Consider the following 16,879-nt stretch of genomic DNA (forward strand, 5'->3'; position numbering starts at 1 on the left):
GGGAGGCAGCATGTCTGGCCTTATAGGAATAGGCCTTGGGTTACTGCTGGTAATCCTGTCTTCCTCTTGTAGGGTTAGAGGAGGTCAGAACATGTGGCCTCCTTGCCGTTTTAGCACAATGCAACCACTATCAGAATCTCAGTTATCTTCTTTGCAGAAATGCTGCTCCTAAAACTCATATGGACATTTTACGGATCCAGAATAGCCAAAACATTCTTGAAAAGGAAGGACAAAGTTGAAGGAACTTGCATTTCCTGATTTCAAAACTTGTTACAAAGCTCTAGTATTCAATATAGTGTGGCACTAACATAAGATAGACAGATCAATGGAATTGGGAATTCAGAAATAAACCCTCCCATTTATGGTCAATTGATTTTTGACAAAATCAAGACAATTCAATGGGAAAAGAACAGTCTTTTCAACAAATGTTGGGGCAACTGGATAAATACACGCAAAAGAATAAAGTTAGACCCCTATCTCATACCATCAAACCAAAAAAAAAAAGAAAACTCACTGCCAAAGAGTCGGATCTGACTCATAGTGACCCCTTCTTGGGTTTCCAAGGAGTAGCTGGTGGGTTTGAACCACCAGCCTTCCGATTGGCAGTCAAATGCCTTAAGCACAATGCTACCTGAAGCAAAAAATAATTCAAAATCGATCAAAGATCCAAATGTAAGAGATAAAATTATAAAACTCTTAGAAGAAAACATAGGCATAAACCTTTGTGACCTTGGATTAAGCAATGGTTTCTTAGATGTGACACCAAAAATATAAGTAACAACAACAATAAAAAGTGTTAAATATAATTAAAAAAATGCTACAAAGGACAAAAGAATAAAAAGGTAACTCACAAAATGGGAGAATATAATAGCAAGTATCCAGCAGGACACTTATATCCACCGAGGCATCTGACTGCTAACCAGAAGGTTGGTGGTTCAAAGCCACCAGCCACTCCATGGAAGGAAGACTGGGCAAACTACTTCCTTAAAGATTTACCACCTCAGAAATCCAGTGGGCATGTCATTATGAGTCAGAATCGACTCAATGGTAGTAGGTTTTTTTTTTGTTGTTGTTGTTGCTTGTTTATCCAGACTATATAAAGAACTCTTATAATTCAATAATGAAATGACAAACGGCTCAATTAAAAAATAGGCAAAGAATGTGAATAGGCATTTCTCCAAAGAAGATATGCAAATGACCAATGAGAACATGAAAAAATGCTCAACATCATTAGCCAGTGGTAAGTGCAAATCAACACTACAGTCATGTGCCACTTTCTACCTACCAACCCAACCTAACTCACTGCCACTGAATTGATTTTGACTCTTAGTGGCCCTAGAGGATGGAGTAGAACTGCCCCATAGTTTCCAAGGCTATCTTTATGGAAGCAGAATGCCTCATCTTTCTCCTGGGGAGTGCCAGGGGGGTTCAAACTGCTGACCATTTGGTTAGCAGCCCAATGCTTTAACCAAAGTGCCACCAGAGTGCCTTTCATACCTACCAGGATGGCTATGATGAGAAAGGCAGATAATAATAAGTTGACAATGATGTAGAGAAACTGGAACTCTCACAAACTGCTGGTGGGAACATAAAATGATACAGCTAGTCTGCAAAACAATCTGTCAGTTCCTCAAAAGGTTAAATGTAGATTTAACACATGACCCATGAATTCCACAACTATGTATATAACCAGGAAAAATGAAAATGTGTGTTCACACAAAAACTCATACTTGAGTGTTCATAACAACATGATTCATAATAATGGTTGGACTTTCCAACAACAGAACAACCTAAATGCTCATCAACTGATGAATGAATAAATAAAATGTGGTATATATACACAATGGAATATTATTTGGCCATAAAAAGAAATTAAGTACTGATATATTCTACAATACAGATAAATCTTGAAAACATTATGCTAAGTGAAAGAAGCTAGTCACAAAACTTTCCACATTTTATCATTTCATTTGTATGGAATGCCCAGTACAGGCCAATCTATAGAGACAGAAAGTAGATTAGTAGTGGTGGCTTAGTGCTGGGAGAGAGGATGTGTTGGGAGAAAAGGAAAGTGACTATTAATGGGTAAGGGATTTTTTTGTTAAGTGATGAAAATGCTCTAAAACTGATTATAGTGATAGTCGTACAATTTGAATATACTAAAAGCACTGAATTATATACTTTAAATTGGTGCATTATATGGTATATAAATTATAACTCAATAAAGCTGTTATTAAAAATATTTATGGGAATATTAATAGCTAAGTAGTCTTGACAGAATTAAGACAGTAAATTAATTATTCTTCATACTGGTATCTTTGTTGGCCCTGCCCGGTATACATGATGCTCTGCTGCTCATGGTCAAATTGTACCACCTTATTTAGTCCCTTCTGTCACCTCAGTAACAGTAAATGCATTTATTCACTCAACAAATTTATTCTTTACCTATTACACATTTAAAATGACTAGAACACTTATAGGATACTGAAAAATGCAAGTCAATGAGGCATGGTCCAGAATCTCAGAATCTGGTAGGGGAGTTTATGTTTAGTAAGTGATAGTAAACATGTGTTGAACAACAATTTAAAAACATAAATCAGGATAATAAGTACTGAAAAATAACACAGAAGGAGAGCTGTTTCATCCAGGATGGACCCTAGAGATGAATAACTCTGGGAACCTGTCTGGGCTAACCCTTCCCCCAAAAAAAACCAAACTCGGCTTCCTAACTAGCCATTAGCAAATATGATGCTGAATACTTCTCTGGACTTGCTGCCGCTTCTGTAAAATGAAGCAGTTTGACTATGTAATGGCTAAAGTTCCATCTATCTCAAAAATTCTAATATAAACTTTCATACTTAAATTTAGGGCAGAGTCATAAAAATTAACACTGGCTATACTGCCAAGCTAAACTGTAAATGGAAATTGACAAGCTGAAAGAAAACAAATATAGTAAAATGTACATTTACTTCAACTGTTTAGTGGTTTCAACTGTTTAATTTTACGTACCATACAAGGAAGGCAGTTCCTGGAGCATGACTACTTTCAATATACCTTAGTGAATTAATTGTCAGTTCATGTCCACATGAAATGTGAGTGTAATGTATTATCTCCATGAAGCAAGAGTTGGCCCCAATTTTCACTTCTGCCAAATACACACAGTACAATTTTCAAAACTCAATTCATTTCTTTGAGTAAAATAATTAAGTACTCATGCTTACTTTTATAAGAGATGGTATTTTTTAAAATGTATTTTAGTTATAGTTGGTTTTAAAAATAAAGAATATAAATATTGTCTAACTTCATAAAAAACAGATCACTGAACCACTCTGTACTGCTTTTTAAATACAGAGAAAAATTATTCTCAAGAAAAGGATTTAAAATTATTCTATTAGGAAAGTATACACTTTAGCATCTTTCACTTTATTTAGGAATTTAAGAACCTTGTTTATCAACATGCTATCTATGAAAATTCTTTTGGCAAACTAGGAAATTATGAAAAAAAAAAATGAACTAAGTCAGCCATACTTGAATCTTAACTTTGACAAGATGGACATTTTCAAAGAATATAAACAATTTTATAATTTAGCTTCAAGATCTTAGGAACTTGTGGAGTCTAGGTGTAACCTTAGCTGAGTGAAGCACCATTCAAAGGGCACTGAGATCATGTACTTAATTTCTGCCTGGAAAATTCTTTCATACATATGTTCACTGAATTTCCATGTGCTATGCCAGTGATACACATGTTTTATTCACAGTCCTTGTCCTCAGGGTTAACTGAGATGTTAATGTTAACCATGTGTCAGTTTGGAGGCAATAGGGATTTACTACAAGAGAATATAAATCCAGAAAGCTTACTGTAGGGGGTGATGCAGAGCTTAAGGGACATATAGGAATTAGAGTGGCACAGGACTGAGCAGTGTTTCAGTCTGTTTTACACAGGGTTACTGTGAGTTGGAACCAACTTGACAGTACCTAACAACAGAAATTGACCAGTTGTTGGCTGAGTTGGAGTCAAGGGTAGGAGTGGGAGGAAGTACAGAATTTGTATTTGTGTGAGCTGCCATTCCAAAGAAAAAGGACAACATGCATAGACTTGCAGATGAGCAAGAGCATAGCTGTCTGGTTGTAGATGGAGGATAAACAATTTGGTATGACTGCTGCAGAAGCAGTTAATAAGGAGGCTGAGGAGGCCTTATCTGAAGACCATGGACTGCCTTGTACATAAATATATGCTACAGAAAACTCACAGCCGTCGAATCTGATCTGATCCATAGTGACCCATCCTTGGGTTTCCGAGGCGGTATCACTATGGAAGTAGATTGCCCAACCTTCCTTCTGAGGAGTGGCTGGTGGGTTTGAACTGCCAGCTTTCTGGTTAGCAGTCAAGTGCCTTAGGCACTACTAAGGAGCTAGAATTGTTTCTATAGAGAAGATGATGCCACTAAGTATTTTAAGGAGGAAAGTGGCATGGTTAGATTTTTGTGTCTGAGAGAACTAACAGCACATGTTAGAGTGATAAGTCACCAAAGAGAAAAATACCCAGCACCCAAATATGCAAATAATACCTCCCAAAGACCACCACCAACAGTTTGTGAGAATAAAAACTATAGATATTACTAGCTGGGAATCTGCTTAAAATCCCTACCTTGGTATAAACACAAAGATTCCTTTTGCCCTTTACCTAAAGGTCAAGATTAGTAACTTGATGAGTAACCACCTAGTGCCCGATCCTTCTGTATGTCCTCATTCTTATTTATTTTTTAAAAATTTACTGCCTTTAAATTAGCCTTACACACTCTACTTCATCACAGACTTCACCATTCCCTAATGTCACACCTACCACAAATTTCATATTTTTATGTAGCTTGCTTGATCTCTAGCTATGTTCACACCTTAATCTTGGTCCTTACTAGTCTGGTGAGAAGATGGAAAGGCAAATCCTAAGGAAGAGCAATTTCCCCTTAAGTGTCCATATCACATACCTCCCTTCCCCAACTGTACAACAACAGGCTGCTGAGAAACAGGGAAAAATGGAATTTTTAAATGTCTACTACTTGGAGACAGTATAATTAATCTAGGGTCAATATGCTCCATGGTGAATGACCACACCTCTGACCCCCAGCTAGACATCTTGAAAACAAACCAAAAACCAAATCTGTTGCCAATGACCCAATTCCAACTTATAGCAACACTATAGGGCACAGTGGGAGCTCTGGTAGCATACTGCCTAAGGCACTTTACTGCTAACCAGAAGGCTGGAGGTTCAAACCCACCAGCCACTCCTCAGAAGAAGGATGGGGCAATCTTCTTCCGTAGTGATACTGCCTCGGAAACCCAAGGAGGGGTTGCTATCAGTTGGGTCCAACTCGACGGCACACAACCACAACAACAACATAGGACAGAGTGTAGTTGCTCTCTAGGTTTTGCAAAGCTGTAAATCTTTATGGAAGCAGACTACCACATCTTGCTTCCACAGAGGGGCTAGTGAGTGCTTAACTATTGCGCCATCAGGTAGGTCCCCTAGAAGCTGACAATAACTAGAAATAGATAAGTGACCATTTTTTCTCCTGAATAATAATAGCAAGTAGAAAGGAGGTTCTTGAAATACAGGGATGGAGGTGAGCTTCTCCCTAATGAAGGCAGATGGTTGTTGTTATGTGCCATCGAGTCAGAACCGACTCATAGCGACCCCTCCTTGGGTTTCTGAGACAGTATCACTACGGAAGTAGATTGCCCAACCTTCCTTCCGAGGAGTGGCTGGTGGGTATTGAAGGCAGATTAGTATCATCTTTACTCCATCATGAAGAATGGGAGTTTTCTTCTTGGGAATAATTTATTAAGAGATAATGCCTGTCAAAAAGCTTTAACAAGTGTTAATATTTTAGGAAACTCTTCAAAAGAATAAATGTTAGTTCTTTAAAAAATTCAAGCTAGAACATTCTGTATACCTAATTAGAAAGCTAATAGAAGGAAACAATTTTTGGTCACTGAACTATACCTTTTAAATTGCATCTTATTTTAAAATAAGTAAATTGCGTCTCAGTTCCCAGAGAATGCAGACCTGTATATATATTACCAAATTACAATCTTACTTGTCAGAAAATGCTTATCCATTCACAATTATAGTAAAGGAAATTCTGACCTCTCTAAAATGTTAAGATCTCTCACAAACTGACTTGGCTCAAAAACTAATTTTTAAGAACCTAATCTATACTTGACACTTTATGACAGAAGAAGAATGATATGTAAGTCACTTAGAACTACAGCAGCAAGAAGAATCCTACAATTTAAATTTTTCATTTGCAATGATATCAATGATAAAGTGAAATCAAGCCCCAGTTTTACACAGTTTTATCAAAATAAAACGTATCTGCAGAAATTATTCCTTTAGGAACTTTAGAGCATAAGTATAATCTTATTAAGCGTGCTTCCTCCTCCCCATAGAAAACAAAAAGAGATAACACAGCTGTGAAGAGTAAAGTACCCCAAAGCTCTGAATAATCACTGACTTTTTTCTTGTCATCTTTGAAGTAACTTTTAACAAATAACTTACTTATATGGGTATGTAATATTTCAAATTAAATTTAGGTTTTGAAATTTTATTAGAGATTTCTATACATTTTTAACATAGTAGCTTTCTAAAATTTTGCAAATGCATAAAGAAATTAATCTATTAAAGATAAATGAAATGGACCCACCCAGACTTTACACGTTTTGGTAAAATTATACTCATTTAAAGCAAAATTAATATACTAGAGAGTAAAGTTTCTGCATACATCCTTTAATTACTATCTGTTGGAAACACACGAAGTGGCAGGATAGAAGACACATGCAGTAACCCCAAATGCATAAAGTCTAGCAGCACCATGAGAATACATTATCTAAGCAGAAGAAGAATCTAATCAGTGTTTAAAAGAACCTATTTTCCAGTAATCAAACTCTTACTAAAACAGATCAGTACAAAAATAGCTTCACAAACTACTAATGTATATATGTCTGTTCTGAACTCTCAGAAATATGAAAACACCTTATTTATGAATATATTACTGCATATTTGAGAATCATAAAATTACAATGAATAAAATAAAAAGGAAAGTTTTTGTTTTCAGGATTACATTTCAAGATTACATTCCAACACAGCATCGAAATACCACAAAATTAACTACTTACTAAGAATTGTAGGTAGCTTTGAATCTTTAAAATAAAAAATTCTAGTACTTATTATTTGTATGAAATAACAAATAAATCCCAATATTCCATATAGCCAATGATAGGAAGCAAACAGCAATTCCCTGTCATGCGAGACTAAACCTTCACCACTTACATATTCTAATCAATTAGCATACAGCTACTCTAATTTAGCATACAGCTAATCTAAGACTATGGACTCAAAGGATGCCCTAAAGACTTCAGTAGCCAAAGAGCAAATACTTGCTCAGTACTGAAAGGATATAAGCATTTAGGTTTAAAAGTATTTATTTTTCATAAAGGAGTGGCAATTTAGATAAGACAATATAATTTCTCCAAGGAAATAAGTAAAAAATTTTATCATCGTGGTTTTGCTACATTATGCATTCTTAAACTTTTAAAAAACATTAAAATAGTTAAGTATGCTAAAAACGCATTAACTTCACAAAAATTAATCAACGAGAATGTTTTTGCATAGTTCATAACATGGACATAAACAGTTCGATAGCACTTGAGCAGCCTAGTATTTTAAAAATTTAGTTCAGCAATATAATTAAAAATCAAAAGTAGTGAATGAGTCAAGAAAACTCTATAATGCCAGTAAATTAGGTAGAATATAAAAAGTTATACTACCTTAGTATATAAGTTTTTAAAAAGTAGAAAGGTGATTTAAAAAAATTATGGGTGAAATGACATATCTAGGATTTGCTTTGAAACAATAGAGGAAGATTGGTTGGGGTAGAGATGAAATGAGACTGGCCATTTTTTCATAACTGTTGAAGGTGGGTAACAAATTCATGGGAGTTCATGACAGAACCCTCTCTTATACGTATTAGAAAATTTACATAATCAAATGTCAAAAAGCAAATTAAAAAATCTTGCCAATCTCTCTAAAGCTAAGTAGTAGCTTTAAAAAAAAAACTTACAAAGAGTAAAGGGAAAACTATAGTTAAGTATATTACTAAAACTATCAGGGCCTTCCTTTCTTGGTATATTAGTTAATTCATAAGATTTAGGTAAAAAACCTAAAATTTATGGACAGCACAAAATTGGCTTACTAATAAGTAGCTATAGGAGCTCTGGTAGCTTAGTGCCTAAGGCACTTGACTGCTAACCAGAAGGCCAGTGGTTCAAACCCACCAGCCACTCCTCAGAAGGAAGATGGGGCAATCCACTTCCGTGGTGACACTGCCCCGGAAACCCAAGGAAGGGTCGTGCACATAACAACAACAACAATAAGTAGCTAAACCTACAGTCAATTCTTAATTAACTTGACTATTACCATTCTCTGGTAGCATAGTGGCTAAGGCACTTGACTGCTAACCAGAAGGCTGGCGGTTCAAACCCACCAGCCACTCCTCGGAAGGAAGGTTGGGCAATCCTACTTCCGTAGTGATACTGCCTCGGAAACCCAAGGAGGGGTCGCTATAAGTCAGGGCTGACTCGACAGCACATAACAACAACAACAATTACCGTTCCTTATACCCCTGTATCTATTTTTATTTTTTCATTCTTTTTCCCCCTTTTCAAAGCACATGGACATTCTGGTTATTTAGATTCTTATTTAGCAGCAAGAATACCACGGGATCAACCAGAACAGAGAAAGATAGGCAAATAAACTTTTTTGCTATTATTTTCTATTAAAACAAGAACTAAGGAAGGACATATATATATATATAACTAGCTTAAATAAGCCTTAAAAACATGGATTTTAATTGTCTTCCTGTGCCTGAGAAAAAAAGAATGGTATTATCCAGCTAAAGCACTTGGAAGTTTCAGATTTAAATAAAATTTATGTTAATATTCTTTCTGTCTCTATATGGTCTACATCTACATGGGTCTCCTAGGATAGAATAGCCAACAACTTCCTGATGCAACAATGTGCTTATGTTGGGGATTTGACTAAAATTCACTATGAACTCACCAGTAGCACCAACTTAGGTCAAATGAGCTGAGCTTTAGTCCTAAAGTTACCTAGGATTTCTCACCTAACCTTTGGTATTTAGTATCCTCATATGCCAAAGGCACATCTTCCAAACTCTGACATTTTACACTGTAATCCAGCACACAATGAAAATGTGTATCATAGAAACACAGTTTCTATGCTTAATGTGAGTTTTACTCTAATGTTTTCTATCTGGTTTTATTATATTTAATTTTTTAGAATACCTCTAGTAACCTACTAAGTTCCCTTCAAACTTCCCACTGTTTGGAAAACCCTGGAATATACCATCTCTGAGGACCCTTCCAGCTCTGCTAGTTTGGGAAATTAACATAAGCAGTGATAAAATAGAAAGTCAGTAAAAAATAAGACCCTCAATGAGATAGGTTGACAAAGTGGCTGCAAGAATTAATGGGCTCAAACATAGCAATGATTGTGAGGATGGCATAGGACTAAGCGGTGTTTCTTTCTGTTTACATAGGGTTACTATGAGGCAGAACCAACTTGATAGGACCTAACAACAAACAACAACATATGTAAGTAAAATAATCTTCTACCTTAGGTGGAAATCTTAGTTTCAGACCAGTAATACTGATTAATATAAAATTAAAACAAGTTTAGAATCAGCCCTCTAAATCTTTATTGCTAAGTATTTTTAAGTATAAGAAAAATGAAGAGATTATGTAATTCCTTTAACATAACTAAAAACTTATAAGGGGAAGACAGAAGTGCTAAATTTTACATTCAGAACTCTGTCAAGTATCTCTAGGTTCATCTACAGATTCCAGTAGTATGTTCAAGTAAGAATAAATAGCTCTTTTTAGACTCCCAAGAACAGAGAAAATCAGTAGAGAAAGACCAATCCCAGGTAGTAACTCAACAACAAAAAACATTCAGAAAATTAAAGGTACAAGAAGTAAACTAGAAATAGCTTTTAAAATTTCAAAAACAAAAGTTATTTCTGAATGCTACAGTTATTAACACAAATGGATCATTTAAATAGACATGTTAATATAGGAAGGGCAACAACAACAAAAAAAACCCCACTGCAATCAAGTTGATTCTGACTCACAGCGACCCTATAGGACAGAGTTGAACTGCCCAAGGCTGTAAATCTTCATGGAAGCAGACTGCCTCATCTTTCTCCATGGTGAGGCAGGTGAATTCAAACCACCGACCTTTTGGTCAGTAGACCGACCAATACTTTAACCGCAGCACCACTGGAGATCCCATATGAAGGAAAACTTCCCTTAACTCACAAATGAACCTTTTTTAAAACTGCTCTTTAAGACTGCTTTTTAATTATAATTGCATACTGAAAAGACCTCAAGTTGAACAAATCAATATGAAGATAGTCTTCAGATCAGTGGAATGAAAAATTTTCATGTGTTCTGTCATCTTTATAGCATAAACAGATAACATGCTTATACTTAACAGTTAAAGCATGAAATCCACAACTCCACAATTTATCTACTGTTTCATGGAAAACTATTAGCATTTTTAACAACAAAACAGAATAGTTTCACAGTTAAATAATTTTCTCCTATTCACTTAAAAAAAAAAAATCCTTCTTGATTTATTCATCCTTCTTCCTAAGCGTGACCAGGAGGTCTCTGAAGCCTCCATTGCATTCTTTATGTGGTCTAATAAACTTAATCCTATGCCCCAAATATTCAATAAATTCCATCCAAACAAAAATGCTCATTAAAAAGAGACTATCTTAAGATGTTTAAGCATTTTTGAAACTGGTTCCCCCAACAAGATGCATAACAAATGAAGATTTCTTTCTTAATTTTAACTAATGCTACCTAGTAAAAACTTCCTCCCCCAAAAAAAAGATTAAAAATAGAAAAAAAAAAAAAAAAGACTTTAAGACAGATGAATGATAGGTATGTTTTACATTTGTAATACTACTTATTCATAACCCTTTTATACTTAAAAATATTAATAACTAATATCTTTGGTTTAGAACACATTTAGGATAAATTCTACCTTTTTTAAATATCAAATTCTTTTAAAACTCAGAAGCCTGTGAAGATTTATCTCCTGTCACTTGATCCCCCAAAATAAATCCAAGCTTGTGCTACAAGTTACCTAATAACCTATGTTCTTCAGAGAAATCATGTGGTAAGATCATCTCTAATATTATGGTAAAGCTTAATTTGAGAATGGGAAGTCTAATTTTAAAAAAACATAATAAACTTATAGCTTTCAGGAACATACATGAAAATGGAAACCACATGAGAGTCTATTTTAAAAAAGTTCCTTGTTTGACCAAAACAAGGTTTATACTGAAAATCAGCTCAGTGTTCCTTTTCTCTACATATAAAGAAATGTTCACTTCAGTTCATCCAGGCAACTCTAAATTAATGAAATTTTTCTGTATTTCTTTTTCGAGATTAACAGAAACAGTACCAAAAAAAAAAATTTGATCTGGATTTTTCACTAAAGGTTGTTAACCTGCAAGATTTATCTGAAACTAAGTAAGTTTCCATGTTTACACAGTTTACATAATCATGATGGTGGAATTGAATCTGTACCTATGTGAAAATGGCAATGCATTCTGAGTTGGTTCAGGCCTTGGCTCTGAGTTCTGAGTCACGTCAGGTGCTCTTTCATCATCTGTTCCGTTGATACTTTCTGGTGTTAAAGGAGACTGAAGGTCTCCTCCTGCTGATTCCTATTTAAAGAAAAAAAGGGATGGGGGGAAATAGGGGAGAAAAAAAATATATTTTTGTTGAAGTACACAATATCATCTTAAAGTCAAAACTGTAATGTATGCCTGTGAACTATTTCAATAGAGATTTAGTTAAAGGCTTAAAATATAAACTTAAAAAAAAAAAACAAGCTTTGAAAGAGAAAATTTTTTGAAGCAAAGCAACTCATAATTAAAAAGATGTAACAATTTAGAAATGTAGTTTCAAAGAGCTGGAAAACTTCTAGGTTTATACAAGCAACTAGTTGCTTAGAATAAAAGATATCCTAAGAATTACTTCAGAAGAAAAAGAAGATGGCATAAACATGCAAGAAAGAGGTGATTTTATTTTGCAGGGAGAAGCAGACAAGGGGAGGGATGTGGGAGAAAAGAGAAGAGAATGAGGAAGGGAGGACAAAGGGGAGAATGAAACAGGCAGAAAGTTTTAATTTTCTTATCTTCCCCACTTTTCAATTCCTCCAGAGCTATTTAGAAAAGCACTGGAAACACCTTTATAACATATTACACACAATTATGTTTACGCATTTTAGCTTTTCTTTCCATAATGGAATTACTTTTCCTCATAAAATTTCCTATCTTCTTTCTACCTTTAATTAAGCTCTGTATGTATAGCAAGGTAAATTTAATTTATCCCTTTGAAAAGCAAATTAAATTAAAATGAAACTCAAGCTGGCATTTACTCATTCTAGCAACTGTCATCATCAGGTTATTCAAATTTGACATTAGAAAGCAGAATGGGTGGTCGTTTGATAAACCCGTAAACCAGGGGAGTCCCAGCACCAGAATATTAAAGGGCAGCTTGGTGTACCTCATATGAGCACTGGGCACTAAAAACCCACAATTAAAATATTAATCTATATTACAGAAGGAAATGGAAAGATAAGTATCCAACTGAGGAATGTATGTCAGGTATGGTCATAATTTAGCAACTTGAAACAATACAAGATTTTTGTGAATAAAAACAAGATGAATAGGTGTACCACTGAAATGAGAATATAACGGGGTATCTGTTGTTACCAGCTGCTGTCAAATTGACTCTCAACTTACAGCGACCCTGTGCACACTGGAACAAGGACCACTGTGATCCATAGGGTTTTAAGTGGCTGGTTTGCAGTAGATCACCAGACCTTTCTTCCTAGTCCATCTCAGTCTGGAAGCTCCACCGAAACCTGTTCAGCATCAAAGCCACTCTACTGACAGAATGACGATGTCTGCACTTGAGGTTCACAGGCTGAGAAATGAACTTGGGTCTTAGAGTGTGTGGTAGGGAGAATTCTACCACTGAACTACCTATCACTGTCCTCATAAAGGAGTATTTAGGTTATGACAACTTATATACATTACATATAAAAAAGTCTGCATGTGGAAAAGTGCTCAAAAAACATGAAAAATAATAATATCCTGAGATTAGCTTTCTTCTGGGGGAATTTCTGGTTATATATTTTACATTTAAATATTTTAATGGAGTAATATAATACTGCTGGGAGCTCTGGTAGCATAGTGGCTGAGGCACATGATTGCTAACCAGAAGGCTGGCGGTTCAAACCCACCAGCCACTCCTCTGAAGGAAGATGGGGCAATCTACTTCCATAGTGATACTGCCTCGGAAACCCAAGGAGGGGTCGCTGTGAGTTGGGTCCGACTCGACGGCACATAACAAAAACATAACACTGCTATAAATTATACAAGCTATCAAGGATCAAAAGCCTTCTTTCTTGATTCCACATTATCACTTGACCATTTTTCAAATATTCATAGAATCTCTTGGGTTCAAACATACCTACGATTGTGAGGATGGCAAAAGACTAGGCAGTGTTTCATTTTATTGTACATAGGATCTCGATGAGTCAAACTGACTCAACACCACCTAACAGTGGAATCTCTATTTTGATCAGTAATTCTATTCTTATTAAATCGTGCTCTTAAGCCCTCTTTGTTTCCATTAACTGATAGTCAATGGATGGATAAAGTTCACAGCATAATGTGACAACATAAAATTGTTTAACAACAAAGTCAAATCTTACTAAGTGAGTGTTAATGGGAATGGTATCTATAAAGTGACTATAGCTAGGTTAGTTGTAAGCTGTAACAATTAGCCAGAAAAAGTTTAGGCAGTCATGGAGAAAGCATGATGTTTATCATCTTTGGTATCAATAAAATAGGCCAATTTTTCTCAAGGGCCAAACTAAACTTAATCAAGGCTGACTGCCCCAAATGCTAAATAGTAAGTTGGCCAAAACCCAATTCAGTGGAAATGATGATAAAAACAAATTAATTGGTTAAAGTGAAAGGGCATAAATAACAAGGGTTCAAAAAAACCCAAACCCACTGCTATGGAGTCGGATCCCACTCATAGCGACACCTACCTGGGGTTCTGAGGCAGTATCACTACGGAAGTAGATTGCCCAACCTTCCTTTCGAGGAGTGGCTGGTGGGTTTGAACCACCAGCCTTCTGGTTAGCAGTCACATGCCTTAGGCACTATGCCACCAGAGCTCCCATAACCAGGGTTGGCAACTAAGAATTTGCCCAAGGATTTGCTGGTATTGGTTGAGAAGAAGGTGGTGGAAGAAAGTAGGATTAAAAGAGAGAGAGGAAGAGGAATACCAGTTTGATTCCTTGTTCTTACCACATTCTGGGAGTAAACGTTCCTGTCATTTCAAAAGAAAAATAAGGGGAGGAGCGTTGAGGCATGGGTCTCAGAAAAACTATGAATGCTAATGAAACTACAGAAGGTAGGCTGCTCACAGAGGTCAGTTAAGAATGAGAAGGAAAGGAAAGAGGAAAAGAGAAGTTGTAGCAATTTCAAAATCTCAATACAGTAAGCTTTTGCCCCAAAAAGTTAAATGTTAACTATATTTAATTAAAGACATTTAGTTATCACAGATTATTGTTATATCTAAAATGAAAAAGCCCAACACATGGAGTTTTCTCGTTTTTTTTTTTAAAGAAAAATGACCATTTTCTTATGAAGATGAAAAAAAAGTTCCAAAAGTATTAAGACGTAATATGAATATGAAACAAAGTTTCCCTCTAGCCTCTCAATAGGTAACTAGAAGTACTTTGTGAAACTTTCTGAAATTTTCTATAGGCTAAAAATAGGTCTGTGAAACTTTTTAATATTTGGTATATTCCAAATACCTAGTTCTTTTTTAACTTAAATTTTATATAATTTTCTAAATGTTCAACTTTATTATTCTTTGAAATACTTCTTATACAAAATCAACATTTTATATTTTCATTTTATATCTTCATGCCAAATATTAAAATAAAACATGTGGTGGCATATTTATTAGACTACAAGTTTTTTTTTGTGATCTGAGTGAAAATTTACAGAGCAAATTCACATTCTATGCAGCAATTTACATACATACACTTTGTCTCGTGACACTGACCACAATTTACCTCTCACTTCCTCCCAATAGTTACCTCTTTCCTGTGTCCATCCCTCCTTGCACTCCTGCCCCCTGAGCTGTCTCCCTGTGCATAAGCAGCCCTTCTTTCTCCCATGATTGTTCTCTCCAAGGAGTGTATCTACCTCAGGTAAATTTTCAACGCATATGCTTGTGTTTTGTTTGTGTGGAAGCCACAGGTGTGGGTTCAATTCCAGACCTGAAGGGCAGCTAGGGGCCATAGTCTCAGTGGTTCCATCAGGCTCTATCAGACCAGCAAAACTGGTCCCTCCCTTTTTTTTTCCCCCCAAATGATTTTGAGTTTTGTTCCACATTGTTCTCCCTCTCTATCCAGGATCTCCTACATAGATCCCCCTCCAAGTGGTTGACAGTGGTAGTTGGGCACCATCTAGTTCTTCTGGTCTCACAGTCGTATAGGCTGAGGATCACATGGCGTATCAGTCACTAGGACTAACTGTTTCCATGAATCTTTGGTTTTCTTCATTCTTCTGCTCTGGATGAGGAGAGACTCATCATTGCATCTAGATGGCTGCTTGCTAGCTTTTAAGATCCCAGTCGCTACTCACCAAAGTAGAAGGTAGAACAATGTTTTGTGTACTATGTTATGCCAATTGAGCTTGATGTCTCCTGTGACTATGGTCCTCAGCCCACCAGTTCAACTACTCACTCCCTCTGGGTAGCTGGCTGTGACTAAGAAGTGACTACAACCTTGTCCCTGTCCGCTCTACTATACACCTGGGAATTCAGTTCATACATATACACTTATAGGACCATTGCCTGCCAACCCTATACATGGTCTTGAGTATACTCCCCACTGCACAGACATACCTAATAGTTCAGCCTGCCCACCCATCTATCCACCCATATACCCATGTTTGCCTTTACTGACAACACAGTACTGTATGTGCAAAAAGGTTCATCTTTGCTGTCTGTACCTCCCATGTACCTCTCTCTGTCTTCCTCTTCCTCAATGCTACCATGCTGATCACTCACATTTGGTACCTTGCCCTTCTTTTCACCCAAATCAATACTTATCTCTACCTATCTACAGTGTTCCCTCCCCTTTCTTCCTCTCCCCTCCCACCCATGGTAACCAAAAAAGAAAATTTCCTTCTATAGATAAACCTTTCCTTGACTTTTACAATAACAGACTAATACAATATTTGTCCTTCTGTGATTGGCTTATTTCACTCAGTATAATGTCCTCCAAGTTCATCCACATTATGTGGTGTTTTGCAGATTCTAGGTTATTCTTTAGGGTTGTGTAGTATTCCAGTGTGTGTATGTACCATAGTTTAGTTATCCATTCCTCAGTTGATGACACTGAGGTTGTTTCCATCATTTGGCTATTGTAAATAGTGCTGGGATGAACATGGGTGTGCATATGTCTGTTCTTATCATGGCTCTCACTTCTTTAGGCTATATACCTAGTAATGGAACAGCTGGGTCAAATGGAATTTCTATTTCCAACTTTTTAAGGAATCGCCATACTGCTTTGCACAGTGGTTGTACCACTTTACAGTCCCACCAGCATTGTAGAAGAGTCCCAATCTCTCCGCATCCTTGCCAGCATTTGTTATTTTCTGTCTTGTTGAACTTTGCTGCTAGTGCTGGAGCA

General features: G+C 36.1%; 1 protein-coding gene across 1 annotated transcript in view; it reads right to left on the reverse strand.

The window, feature by feature from the left end:
- Positions 1-16,879, reverse strand: part of HOMER1 (homer scaffold protein 1) — a 100,221-nt gene that overhangs the window by 53,196 nt on the left and 30,146 nt on the right. Inside the window, exon 5 of the mRNA XM_042781329.1 lies at positions 11,674-11,813. Coding sequence (XP_042637263.1) covers positions 11,674-11,813 — 140 coding nt within the window. The remainder of the gene's footprint in view (positions 1-11,673; positions 11,814-16,879) is intronic.

This window comes from Orycteropus afer, unplaced genomic scaffold (genome assembly GCF_000298275.1).
Source record: "Orycteropus afer afer isolate SDZICR_OR568_19922 unplaced genomic scaffold, OryAfe1.0 scaffold00107, whole genome shotgun sequence".
Taxonomy (NCBI): Eukaryota; Metazoa; Chordata; class Mammalia; order Tubulidentata; family Orycteropodidae; genus Orycteropus; species Orycteropus afer.